This window comes from Triturus cristatus, chromosome 7 (genome assembly GCF_964204655.1).
Source record: "Triturus cristatus chromosome 7, aTriCri1.1, whole genome shotgun sequence".
In the NCBI taxonomy this organism is placed as follows: Eukaryota; Metazoa; Chordata; class Amphibia; order Caudata; family Salamandridae; genus Triturus; species Triturus cristatus.
Window position 1 is genome coordinate 1,581,609,429 of NC_140590.1, and position 13,896 is coordinate 1,581,623,324.

The 13,896-nt window shown below is 47.7% G+C and overlaps 1 protein-coding gene and 1 long non-coding RNA gene across 2 annotated transcripts in view; one reads left to right on the forward strand and one right to left on the reverse strand.

The window, feature by feature from the left end:
• PREX1 (phosphatidylinositol-3,4,5-trisphosphate dependent Rac exchange factor 1) overlaps nucleotides 1-12,861 on the reverse strand; it is an 824,667-nt gene extending 811,806 nt beyond the window's left edge. Inside the window, exons 1-2 of the mRNA XM_085619426.1 lie at nucleotides 12,602-12,861; nucleotides 11,281-11,964 (exon numbers count right to left, since the gene is read on the reverse strand). Coding sequence (XP_085475552.1) covers nucleotides 11,281-11,418 — 138 coding nt within the window. The 5' untranslated portion in view covers nucleotides 11,419-11,964; nucleotides 12,602-12,861. The remainder of the gene's footprint in view (nucleotides 1-11,280; nucleotides 11,965-12,601) is intronic.
• The window catches only part of LOC146812425 (uncharacterized), a 65,957-nt gene continuing 60,923 nt past the window's right edge, over nucleotides 8,863-13,896 (forward strand). Inside the window, exon 1 of the long non-coding RNA XR_014966859.1 lies at nucleotides 8,863-8,981. This is a non-coding gene — a long non-coding RNA (uncharacterized LOC146812425). The remainder of the gene's footprint in view (nucleotides 8,982-13,896) is intronic.

Below are 13,896 nucleotides of genomic sequence, written 5' to 3' on the forward strand. Positions count from 1 at the left end.
ATCTCACCCTTGAGTCTCAGTGCAGGCCCTCCTAGACCATGCTCAGTGCCTCAGTGTTGCTCATTGGTGACCTGCATATGTCAGCTAATTACTTCCTTGCAGACTTGTTAAAGCCTTGGCTCTCAATGACTCCTCTCCACTAACAGCCAGGCGTAAAGCTGTAGAAGTGGACATGAATCAGGATAGCCCCAGAGACCCGCTTGAAAGGGCTTAAGTCAGTCTAGTGCCGTGCCGTCCAGAACTTGGATTCGGTCCAGCTCAGTGAACATTTACATCAGAGAACTTGAAAACCTGTCTTCCATGCTGCTCCCACTTTTGGAGCCCCACATTGCGGGTTGCACCCACTCAGCAGGTTCTCACACAGACTAGAAGCTTCTCACTTCCAGACTGATCGGCCACTCTTCTGCTGCCTCGGACTCATGCGATCTACAACAGCGCCATCAACACACCTGGTACTGTCCATGCAGCTCTAATGACACACCGCCTGTCACTCTTGAGCACTATGTCCCTTCAAACAATCAATCAAACGAATTTACAGAGTGCCTAACGTCTAATCAGCATCAAGACACCAAGCAAGAGTGAGAGAAGAAAGCAATTCATTGGAATAAATGAGTTTTTAAAAGTGTTCCTGAAAGCTAAATGCTGATTCAACTGCCTCCATCCTTCAGGAAACGCTTTCCATAGGATGCGCGCGACAACTGGTCCCTACCTCCTCAGGCTCAACATCTCCAACAATTCTTTGTGAATTGACCAGGCAAGGAACCCGACAACCCCTCATCATCCGAGGAGCCTCTGCAGGGAAGAGGACTCAACACAGTGAGGAACTCGCATCATCAGGGGCTAGTACAGATAGGGGCGCTTAGGGTTGGGTCCACGGGTGGCGCTACAACATGGAAGAGAATAACACACCATGATGGAGCAAGGAACAAGAGTAGAGCTGCAATGAACTAGTTAGAAATGGATCTAGTGGGTAAAGTTAAACTCTGCCCCACGTTCCTTGTAAATCTGCCAGGTGAATGAAAGGGAAAACAGGCTGTTTGGCACTTTTATTCAGATTGCAGTCACCACGTCGAATTTAGCTATTAAGGTTTCGTGAAAAATTAGAGTATAAAAATAATGACCGGGTGAGATTGAAGAAAGGAAAGACAGCAGCATGTTGCTGCTCAGTGGAGAACACGGTTATGAATACACCAATCCCTGCTAGGCGAACAAATGAGTGCCATTGTGGGAATAAGAAGTGGTCTGTTTCTTAATTTAAAAAATTCCCCAAGAAGAACTGATGGCTGTTCTGCACTTCCTGTGCACTCTCGATCATGTTTTGCTCCAAAGGTAAGCAAGAGACGACTGCGATACAGAGAGGGTGAGGGATGTCCCAATGGACTGCATCAATGGGGGAAGGGGGTTGCTGCTGCTGAAAAGTAAGCATAGCTATGGTGGTGGACCCTGAAATAAAGATTGTGACATTAGCACTGATCATGCTAGGAGGGTCACAGGGGGCAGTGTAATTATCAAAGTACAGAGAGGTCTGGAAGTCAAGGTTGTTCTAGCATCCACTCCATGCATTCGGGTGAAATTGAATGTTCCTGAAGGGGACTTCCAGGGGGGCAGACAGGGATTCTGCTACACAGTGTTGCATGTAAAGCTCTTTAAAGATGGCTTTACCAAAGAGTCCTCAACACCTCTTATAGGGGCCATTTAATTCACAGAGTTGCAGCATGAGCCAAAGGGTTCTATGACATCTCAGCCGTCATTGTGGACTTACATTGGCTATCGCTGGAACACAGACTCCATATCAAGACCCTCTTTGGCGACTATTGCGGTTTATCACATTAAACTCTGCTCTATTTGTTTTGCAGTGCTGGGAAAAAGTAGCCCAGGGATAGGGCAAAAAAGTAGCAAAAACTTATTGTTTTCTATGTAGAATGTATATAGGCGATAGATACCTGACTGTGACTAACAGCGTGTTTTTTTTTTTTATTTTTTTACTAAGCAGCAAACATATGCTTCAGCGAAAACATTGCAGTATACATAGTATGAGGTTTGGCATACACAATTACAAATCCATAGTTTAAGTCTCCCAGTGGCCTGCGTTCCCAATCAACATGACGTTTGATACATCCATTCCGTATGTTCACTGAAGGGTCTGGAGCCCCCTGTTGTGTTGTTGACTAAAGGTTCCCATATTTCACCCAGGCCCCCCCATATCTTTTCCCATTTGCGCGAACAACAGTGTGATGTTTGAGCGTACTTTTCAGACGTGAAAGAGTCCATCATGCATTGCAATGGAAGAACTTCCTGGAAGAAGGAATCATTGTACACCAAAAGCATGGGACAAGAGTATTGACACCTCTGGGTGAAGCCTAAACCCATTCTATATTGAAAACAACTGCTAACAATACACAAGCAAGACCTAAAAACGGTCACTCTGCCAAGTCCTGGCTATGTCCTGAAACACTGCACCTTCTTATCCCAAAAAACGAAAGGCTGGCCCCTTCACTCGTGTCACCGCACAAAGAATTGAAGACCAGTCTTTCATCCAGTAGCATACACTTGGCTCCGCTACTTTGTACTTTTAATTTTTAGTTCCTATGTATTGATGTTGTCCATACAGCATGTGATGCCTCCGAGTAAGGTCTGTGCTATAAAAATCTGGATATAAATAAAAAGATTTTTGGAGGACTTCAGAGCCGCATTGAGAAATTATATTGTACGACACCTAATTTCAGCCAAATGTTTTCCCTGCATAAACAGCATTACATTCCAAGTTTCATCATATCACAACAATTCAAAACAGGAACAGCAATTTGTTGGATTATCAACACAATATCCAGCTGGTCCCACCATCTGCTCACTAATGCTGTACAAATGTGCGCCTAGACTGTCTTAACAGCATGCACATAAGTCTCACACAAAAAAGATGTTTTAAAACAGCGGCTACAAAACTGAGCAGCAAGCCTGATCGTCACCTGGAAGCAAAGCGAGAACCAGCATTTGGCTCCTTGCACTGGCCGCCAATGGGACTATGTTCAACCTTCAAAGCCAACATGGAGCCCCAAATAACTTGCTGGGTTCAGATCCATGATCAATTGGGTCCAACATCACAAACCGACCCAGAAAGTTGAATCCACAGCAGATCACCCCAGCAGACTACAACCAACAGAGTGTTTGAGGTAAAACCATGGTAACAAAGCCAGAAACTGAGAACTATTGTCACAATTTTCAGATGCGAAGAATAGTCAGAGTCCAGTCCTAATACCTCTTCAAGTTCCAGATGGACCCGAAGACCACCCTACAGTCCAGGGCCTTCCTGAACTAGCGACCTACCAAAGGCAGCAGCAGGATAACTTCACAAACACGCAGAACATCCAGTAAATTGCACTGAACTCGTAAATGCAAGTACAGGCAGTCTACAGTGGAAATGGACGACCCATCTGTATCGGAGGTAGAGACCTCCCCAGATACTCCACCCTCAACCAAGGTCTTACGGGGAGGCAGGAATTAAAATGCAACTGCTGGAGCCGGGAAATTACCTGCCTATGCTATTCTTAGGAACCTCTTCGGGTTTCCACCAGAACGTCTGTAAGATACGAGTGGATATCATTACCATAGGCCCAATGGTGGAGTAAAGAGGTGGTAGTGAGGTAGGTAATAGAATGAGTACAATTAGACAAGGCCAAGGTTTGACACAAAGAGGAAGTAAACACTTCACTTGGGAAAAACAATTAATTATATCAGTGAAATTCACAGAACTGGTAAAACCTGCTAAAATGTCACATTTAAAATCTTTGCTGCTAGAGAGGGCCCTGGTAACAGAATATCTTGTGTGAGAGTCCTTTTCTACCCAAACAAGTGTCCCGCTGGTATCGCACCTGACATTTGTTTACACAAAAGTAATCCTTCATGTGAAATTTTCACTGTGGAAATTGGAAAACAACATTGTGCGTCATTAAACTTAATTTTCTAGGAATTTCGCAAATAACCAAATTGTAAGATTCTGCATGCGCTTAGTAAATACCAGTGTTATAATTGGTTGGGCAAATGCTGGATGTGTTTGCAAATCCCTTTTCTTCTGAGGCAAAGCTGCTGTTCTCCCCTCAAGGAACAAGATCGTCACAAGAACTTGTGTGGCTCTTGGCGCACCTATAGGAATCAGACATACCGCAAAATGGCAGTGGCGTCCTACAAAATGGCCTTTGCTGTTGTCGCACTGCAATTCACTTCACCTTTATTCAACTGCCTTAAAGCCACATTGGGCACAAGCGGAGGGATCCAATAGTCATTCTTGCATATCTTTCCCGCTCTCAGAAATGCTAACTCGATCAAGCCTCCATTATCGACCTGCGAATCCCCCAACAAATAGTCAGCAGTGACAAAAAAATTAAAGTGAATTTAAAAGGTAGTCGAAAGCAAAGAAGGACACTACTAAAAGCTAAGCCTCCTACAAAAAGTGTAGTTAACCAAAAAAATGTGGATGCAAGGGACAGGAGCCAACAAAGTAAGACACTACAAAGAGCACGTTGATGTCTTTCAATAAAGACAGTGGATAGTTAAAATTATATTTTTAGGCCGGAAGCCCTCAATTTTGCCTTTTCTTTAGACTGAGCAAGGTTTGTACAGACAGAACCACTTAACATGTCACATCAATTCACATCAAACATTCCAAGCCGCACTCAATATGCCAATGTATGCAGGTTTACATGGGCGTGCATGGGAGAGGATACACATAAGCAGATGTACATCTTTGTTTTGGGATGGGGAAAAGCGGGAGGAAGGGTCCTGCTAATCTCCACTTAGGTCTAGGTGTTTTCATTTGTAAGATACACCTTGGATTCCACCGAACCCAATGCTGCCAAAGTATTTTTCTTCAGACCACACAAGCTACATGAATATTTTAAGAATTGTACTAAGGACTAGGTTTCAGAAAGATCTTTAAAAGAAAAGCTGCAAAGATTAGACATGAGCAGAAAAATGGAAGCTCTTCCTCTCAAGGCCACACTTTGAGGTCATCCTTGCACATTTCTAGGACATGCACTAAGGTCCTAGTGGGTAACGCTAGCCACGCTGTTGGCCTCTGAAATTGCTAGCCACACTTTTGGCTTCAGAAATTTAAAAATATGCTCTTGTTTTTTTAAATCCCTAAAATGCTGTCTAGTTTAAAAATTAATTAAGCCTACGTTTATTTAAAAAGCTGTTTAGCTTGGTTGAAGATTCAAACTGAAAATATTTTTGCTTTAGATCACTCTCGAAAGAAGGGGCGTGCGCATCAGGTCCAAGATCATTTGCAAGTCGAATGGAAGTAACTGATGGACAATCCACAAATCTACAATCTAATTCCAATTCAAGCTACATCTCAATTGAAAAATCGACCTTTCGGGGAGCGAGATTTGTGCGATATGTTATTTGAAATGACAAAGGAAATGAACACTCTCTGTGGCACCCATAAACAAAAAAAAAATCGATCACCTAATAAAACTAATACGAGCTAATAAACCGGATTCAGATTTCTGAGGCATGCCACAAAATGTGTTACAGAGACACCATCGCCACGGCTGAAACTTCAGTATAAGAATTCTAGGTAGCGGCCTAGGGCCTTCTCACCAGGTAGGATGCTGCAGATTGTCTCTGGAGCTTTACATATGGCCTAATGTGAGGGGCGTGGAACAAAAGGCCACTCTGTACACGTCACCACAAATCCTAGCTTCGACCCTAACTGGTGCAACCTTGAACTGCCATGCACAGGCTCACATTTGCATAAAATAGCTTTTTTTTTTTTTTAACTATGCCCTTTACAATGTGGGCTATATCTGCATTTACCATTGGATATAAAGCATCTGGCGAACTGCACGCTTGTGGTCTGTTGTTTATAATAAAGAAGAATGTAGTGAAGACGACCATGTTATTTGAGTCCACAATAACCCTTTTCTTGGACCACACATCCTCACATGCATGGATAAGGGACACCTTTCATTTAATATATGTTATTTCAGTGTTCCAGTAATCCTCCAAATCCAGTCATGTCTATTCTTTTAACACATTGCTGAGATCAGCACCAGATGCTCAAAGCAAACATTTCTCTTTAGGGCTCATGGCATTCCTACACGTAAGAAGGGCTACTGGAGATGAATGACCCGTCTAAAAGATATCCTCCTGTGCGGAACATCTCCGCATGTAGCACTCTCCCTGGGTCTGTACACAGCCCCTTGTAGTTACATCTGTAGGACTAAAAGACTCATTCAGAGTCCTGCGGAGAATGTGAAATTGGGCGCAAATGAGGTTTGCCCCAGATTTCATGGTTGGAAGGCCACACTCCACTAGATCTTCAAGTCACTATGTAGACACGGAGTTTGATCGCATTGTAAATGCTCCTATATAGAAGTCATACCACGGGCAAGGGGATGAAGCACATTTTGTCGATGGGAATCACACTGAACTGTGGGTTCTGCTTGGCTGGACGAATGCGACTTTGCAATGTGGCCTGTATCGGATTTGCTATTTTTTGGCATGCGATGTCTAGATTTGTGCTCCTATTGTGTCACAAATAGCTGCGCTTGAGCATGTAGTGTGGCAAAGACAAGTGAGATGGTGTGTAGGATTGTATAGTATCGTAAAGGATAAAATAATTTTTCAGGATGGGAAGCAGTACGTCAGGATGGGAAGCAGTACTACAGGAGTTATCTTATGTAATCTTACATGCCTTACTGAATCGGCCTCAAAAAATTTAATTTCCATTAGCCAGTAGCGGCACCTCCGCTAAGGCGGGGGGGCGTCGCCCCACGGCTCACTGAGTGAGCAATTAAAAACGGAAAAATAAAATGATAATAACGTTATTATCATTTTATTTAAACGTACTGGCTCTGTTGTTTGGGGCTGGGCTGTTTAGAGGCTGGCGGAGGAGTGGTAGGAACTTCTTAGTGCGCATGACAATTTTGGCCGGCGTCTCGAACCGGCCAAAATGTCATGCGCACTTTGCATGTTCTCCACTCAGGGTGTATTACAGACTGGGTGGAGAACATGCCCAGGGTCCCCTTCCTTGTCTCATCACTGAACCCCGACACTCAGATCAATCAAAACGCTGCATTGCAGCGTTGCGATTGGCTCAGGGGGGCCTGGGTGCTTTCTGCTTCCACAGAAGCCTAAGAAGAGGACGGAGGAGAGGCAGCGGCCACCCGCATCCAAGTAAGGTTTCTTAAAATGTATTTATTGTTTTTTTTAATTCCCTCCCTCTTCCAGCCCTCCCTCGGTAGCAGCTGCTCCTGCTATTAGCAAAAGCGCAAAGAGGGCACTGTCCTTTCTGTTTGTACACCAATATTAATTGAATAGTCCTATTTTATTCCCAGTTTAGATGTTTTGGGGCCAATTTATTAAGGAACTTAAAAGTATGTGAAAGCTTATTACTTTAGGTACTCTATAATGTCTTTGTGAATAAGGCCCAGAGATCCCAGGAGACTAGCTATGACGTCAGGATTTCTCTGATGAGACTCGCATGTTTGCGTTGAGATCTAGGTGAAGAACCTGGGTAGTTCATTATTTACCCATAAAATCACAGACACTGATGGACTAAGAATGGGGCAGGGAGCACACTTGGCTTAACATAAATGTCATGTGGTTATCCACTCTAGCAGCACAGAAAACGTATGCATGGTCCAAGCCGAATCAAGGTCTGAACAGCTGATATGCCGTAGTGCACACCCTTTGGAGGTGCGTCTGATGTCGGGCAAGGATGGCCGGATCAATGCCAGATGTTTCTGGAAAAACCCCTGCTCTATAAAACAAGGCCCTCTAAAGTCCATGCATGTAAATGGGTGTGGAGAAAAACCAGCTTGGCCCTCCTCAACCAATGCTGGACAAGCCTCAAAGGAAAGGGAGGTCAAGGCAAACCGAAGCCTCCAATTACTCGTCTGCACCGTTGCAAAATAGCAGTACATCTGGACAATTTACACTTGATTGACATAAAATGAGTCAGTCAGATTCAATGTTCAATCACCTCCAATTTCAAATCAAGTGCACTCAATGTTGGGCCCTGAGCATCTGATCATGTGTCTGGTGCTTGCTGGTGCAGCACCTGTTCTCTGCTTTTTAGCGCCAAGACGCTCCTCTGGATTGATAGCTGCGCTTTAGAAATCCCCAAAACTAAACAAATAAAAATAAATAAAGAAGCACCAGTAACATGCATCTAAACTGGGAAGAACCAAGGAGTTGCTTGAAAGCACCAACAACCAACTAGGGTGTGGCAAATTATACAGACAAACAGGGGAACAGAAACAATATATAAGGGACTACAAAACAAGCACTGTTCAATGAGGGCACCAAAACGGTGAAAACCAATAGAGAGCAAAAACACAGCAATGAAGGGTGCCACGCCAGTGAGAGGCAGCGGGGTTGGAAGGCACATCGGGCCTTCACTATAAAGCTCAAACGTCCACTTGCCACACAGTTCTGCTTTACAATGATAAAAATGCATAAGAAACAAGAAGTTGGTCTCTTCTCACTACTCCCAGTTTATCTATCCGGTCATATACCAGGTATAGACTGACTCCTTCAGAAAAGCCTCATCTTTCCCCAGTCACTCGTTCCACAACCACACATCTGTTATTTACAGTGCTCAGGAAGGGGAGGAGTGAGGTACAAAAACACGTGCATCTTATTGTAACTAGCAACACAGCAATTTGAGCAAGTCTCTTCAGTATGCAACACCGACACGCCTTTTGACAGTTTACACTTTATACACTTGATAATTGAGATCCAAGCAAGGATAATCAAACACATTGAGAAATAAGATAGGAGTTCCCGCACTTGGGATCTCTCAGCACAACCCCGGAGGCGAGCTATTATTGGCGCGCGCAGCAAGGTGACACGGGTAGCACAGCACGTGTCCCAACAGGACCCCGCCAGGAAGAGCAGGTGGAAGAGGCCGCGCGCGCTAGGTTACCTTACGTCACCGGAGAACCGGGTATGGATAGGAAGCGCGCGCCTCCCAGCAGGTAGGAACGGGATGGGAGTGAAAGAAAAATGTGTGAAAGCGAGAGGTGTTCTGATAAATGCTGACATCGGCCAAATTAAAGATATCCTCCCGACTGAGACGGTTTAGACTGTACCAAAAAAGAAGGGGGCCCAAACGAGGGAGATCTGGTAATACCCCTTTAAAAATAATAACACTCTAGCTGGGGATGAGTGCTTTCATGTGAAAGGTCAAGTGTGCAGCTAAGAAAAGTTGCTACGGCACCAATTAGGGTCCACTCAGCAGCTGAGGAAACGCACTCAAGATGCCAACCTGATCACCGCCATGGACGGCGGCAACAGGCTGCCACGGTGTGCGCGCGCGGTGGGCAGGGGTGTAGTGATGTAACAGGTGCAACTAAAGGAGGGTTCGTTCATGGGGCAACCCCCCCCACAGGCTTTTAAACCCGGTGCTACTCCACCCTCCCCACTAGCTACGCCCCAAAAGGGGCAGAAGAAAGAACTCTAACCCGTGCATGTTTATGTGCAATCCCTGAAACAAACTTTCAAAAACACACACTAATTGAAATCAGACAAAACATTCAGAGGCCAAGGAAACGATGTAACGCAGCCTGGTGACATTCTAGCTACTGGGAAAGATTTCAGGGGTTTGTGGTATTTCACAGTAAAATATACCAATGGGACTACAGACAGATGTCTCTGTCACATGCTCTCCGTGTTATTGAAGTGCGTCTGCGGGAGCTACCGTGACAGGAGACCTTAGAAGAAACCAAGAAACCGCTGCTACGGGGGTGCGAGGGGGGATTCACGTCAAAAGAGAAGCCGTAAATCAGCGGCCTGTGTGGGGCGGGTGATTTCAAATCCTCAGACGGTCTCACAGGTCACCACCCCCATAGCAGCATCCCGTATTTTACAACTAAAATGACAGTGTTTAAGGAATACTGCTGTGTGGTCGGTTTAACTAAATCCCCTTGTAGAGTACGAGTTCCCTTAAGGTAAACCCGTGTCAACTGGCTCTCAGTTAACATTAAAGACAATTTACTTACAGCAGTCACAAATTATGTCAAGCGCATTAGAACGTGAACTGCTTTGAATGCAATGTAGTTTAGAGAAATTGCAAAAGTTTCCTCCGTGCCCTCTGTATGTATTTTGCGTATATTAGCGCGCGCCGCTCGCCCCTCACCCTCCGTCGTTTAAAAGCAAGGGGGGTGTTCACCACTCCCCACACCAGAATGCATGATGCACCACCCATTCATCCTCTGCACCCGAGAGTTTTAATCCGTATATATGCCAGTTATACGACTGCCAATCATCAAACTGCTTCGAGTCCGGCGCCCCCACACCCCAGGCTGCATTGGGCCAACCTCCGGGATGCTCTCTGGGGACCCTTTGCATCCACCACCACCATTGCCAATCACCCCATCCAGTGCACTGCACGCCTCTGCCCCATCACCCCCATGCACGAACACTCATAATGCACTTATTCTACGATGAGGTGGACCCCCTCTTCCCCACCAGGACACAGCATATGACCATCAGTCACAGGCAGCAAAGACCTGATCCCCAGCTGCCAGCCCCAGGAAGCACTAGGTGAACCCTGTCCGCCCCTACCCAGGATACACAGAAGCCCATGCCCGCCCCCCCCCCCCATAAAATGCTTTGGGCCCCCTGCCTACCACCCAGTTTACTTTGGCGCCCCCGTGGGGTGGGTGCATTGCAGCGCCCTCGTATGCCAACACAACGAGCCACTAAACACCCAGCGATGGAAACCCACCCCCTCAGGATGTCCTCGACCCCTGCACCCCCCGGGTGTAGAGGTCCAACCACGTGCATCTGAACCCCACTCCCCTGCAGACCTAAGATTTTAACTCGGACGCATAAAATGCATTGGATTTGGAACCAGTCCACCCCCACTGATAAAAGGCGCATCGAGAACCCAGAGACATAAGATGTTTTGGACCCGCCCCCCCCCCCACACAAATAATATTCCTGCTCCACAACAAAAGAGAAGAGGCTTTGTCCCCCCCAGAAATAAGATGATGTAGCCCAATAAGTCAGATGTTTTGCCCCCCCCCCCCCGCCCTGGACTTGGGATGCTCTTTGGAGCTCCCACACAGACATTTTATTGAAGTCCTGCCCACTCACCCCAGGATTAATATGTATTGAATCCACAGATTGACCCCCCCCCCCCCCCACACACGATGCAGTGGACCACCAGACATAACATACATGGAGCCCTACTACCCCAACACACTATGCATTGGCAGGAGATCCTGCCACCATCTAGTTCCGCCCACCCCCCGACACCCCAGGGGTACTCACAGACTGCAGGAAGTGCAGGGTGCCCACATAGTCCCTCTCCGTGTTTAGAATTTCGTTCAGGACACAGAGCCGGAGGCGCATCTGGCGGTCCGAGTCCCTGCAGCTCTCCGGGGCCGGTGCGGGCCCCCCCGCCTCCATCTTGGCCTCACTGCCCTGGGTGACCCCAGATAAAAGCCCCGTGCACGGAAGCAGCAGAAAGGGTCTTTATTATCCTCCAGGAAACGTGTCTTGTCCGCTCGGTTACCATCCAATGCCCAGCGGAAGACTGGCCTCCCAGGTCCAGTCTCACCGACACCACTCCAGCTCCTTTTAATGCTAGCTCCAAATTTCTGTTCTATGCGCTAGGGCGTAATCCGGTGTGATGGTGTTCAGCCGCCAGACACAGACTCGACCCTTCAGCTCTCGCGCTGGTGCCCTTCTGGTCCCCTGCTGGTTGTCCACATGCACCAGGCTCACGGGTTCCCTCCAGGTTTACTTTTAACCGTCCCAGCCTCTCCCTTTGCATCTGTCCCCGCCGGTCCACTCGCCCGAGTCCCTCTAGAGCCGCTGCCGCTTGCCCCAAACTTGAAGCAAAACTTGTCAGTTTCCTGTGGCGTCCAGTTCCCCAGCCAGGAGCCTCGAGGCGCACGGCGTCCTCTCACAGCCCGGTCCGACCCGGCCCCTTGCGCTGCTCGGTCCAGCCCCCTGCAAAGGAGGGGAGAGAGTCACTGCCGGCGAGGTTCAGTTCCGCACACACTCGCAGTGCCTTCTAGCTGCTCACTGCACGCCAGCCTCGCGGCGCACAGGCTCACAACGCGCTCACTGTATACAGAGCGCCCATCTCACTGCACAGGAGTCCGACCCGAAGTACACGCGTGCACACGCACACACACTCAACACTTATCACTCCTCACAGAGCAGAAAGCACACCTCGCTCACCAGGCAAGCCTCAATGTGCACAGGCTCACACTGTGAACCACGGCCACCCGAATACAACGCTCTCACTGTTTACAAGGCTCCCATCTCACTGCACAGGACTCTGACCCGTAGTACACTTGTGCACACACTCAACACATTCACGCCTCACTGTGCACAGGCTCACACCGAACCACGAGCGCCCGAATACAACACTCTCACTGTTTGCAAGCGCCCATCCCATCTCATTGCACAGGACGCCGTTCGGCAGTGCACGTTGCACCAAGCACACACACACAAACACACGCTCTACTCGACACCAGCACGCCTCACAGCCACAGTGCACACCAACCCTCGCTCAAAAGCCTCAGTAGCCCGCGCTGCACTCCCCCCTTATTGACATCACACCCACTGCACACCCTCTCACCAGCTGTGCGCCGCGCACTCCTCACTGTTTACACGGCTCAGTGCGCACAGCACGCGCACGCTGCTCCCTCCTTGTGCACTGCACACCCGTGCTCACTGTGCACGGGGCTCTGCCAGGACCGGGATTCTCCCTCTTTAATCCCTGGTCCGTCTGCGGCTGGTGGAGGGGTCAGGAAAGTTCCCAGAGCAGCGGTTTCCAGCCCCGCACTCGGACCACAGGAGGGAAGCGCGGGCTACGGGAGCCCTTATTGTGCAGGCAGCGCTGACCCGAACTCAAGGGAGCGTCTGCAAAGAGCAGTCCCTGACAAGAAGCGCACAGTCAAGGTGTCAGCCTCAGCAGCCAGTGAGGTGCGCTGCTGCCTGGACTAAAAGGGGCGCAAAGGGATTTAAAAACAATTCTAAACCACGCTTTCTTTAGCACTATGACCCCTCACAACCTTTAAAAATACATTACTTACAAACGTCTAGAATTTTGGTTCTTCGTAGCTAAATCACGCTTGCATCTTTGACGTTACCATTGAGTGATATCTGATAAACGGTTTCCTGGCATCTGATAATCATAGCCTGGGATGCGGATATCTGTAGTGTGGTGTCAGAAAATCCGTGTTCAAAATTGTTTTTTTTTGTGGTAGAAAGCAAACAATACCTAACAAGAAAGCAAGAGGGGTAGAAACGAAATGAACAAAAAAAGAAACAATATCGTTTTCAAGTTATGCACGGCAGTGTGACATTATATCTGGTGAACAATACGATGGCAGCCTTACATCGGTTGTAGAAATGTGAAGACAAGTGGTTATAGTTAGGAGTAGTTCATGAATGAATGAGAAAGATATAGGCTGAGGAGGGAAAAGCGCTTAAATAGGCCTTGAAGACAGTACGTCAGCGGGGTGTGCATGTTGCGCATATCTCTCGGAAGTGTTTCTAGTGTGGTGTCTGATAAGGGAGGCAGTGGTGGCTGCTTCTTAATGGGGGGGTTGGTGGAACGAAAACAATTCAATTAAAATCACTTTCCTGCAGGCTGGTTGCTGCCTCTCTGTCCTCTTTGTTCGACTCCAGAAGCAGGAAGCACACAGGCTCCCAGACTCCCCTAGCCAATCACGATGCTGCTGTCACCAGCATGACAGCAGCGTCATGATTGTTCTGAGCGCCGTGGTTCTGCGCTCAGACATGGACTGGGAGGCTGTGCATGTTCTCCATCCAGGCTGTGCAATACCGCCCGGTGGAGAACATGCTAAGTGCGCATGATGGTTTGGCCGGCCCAAGACAGTTGGCTAAACAGTCATGCGAGCTTACGAG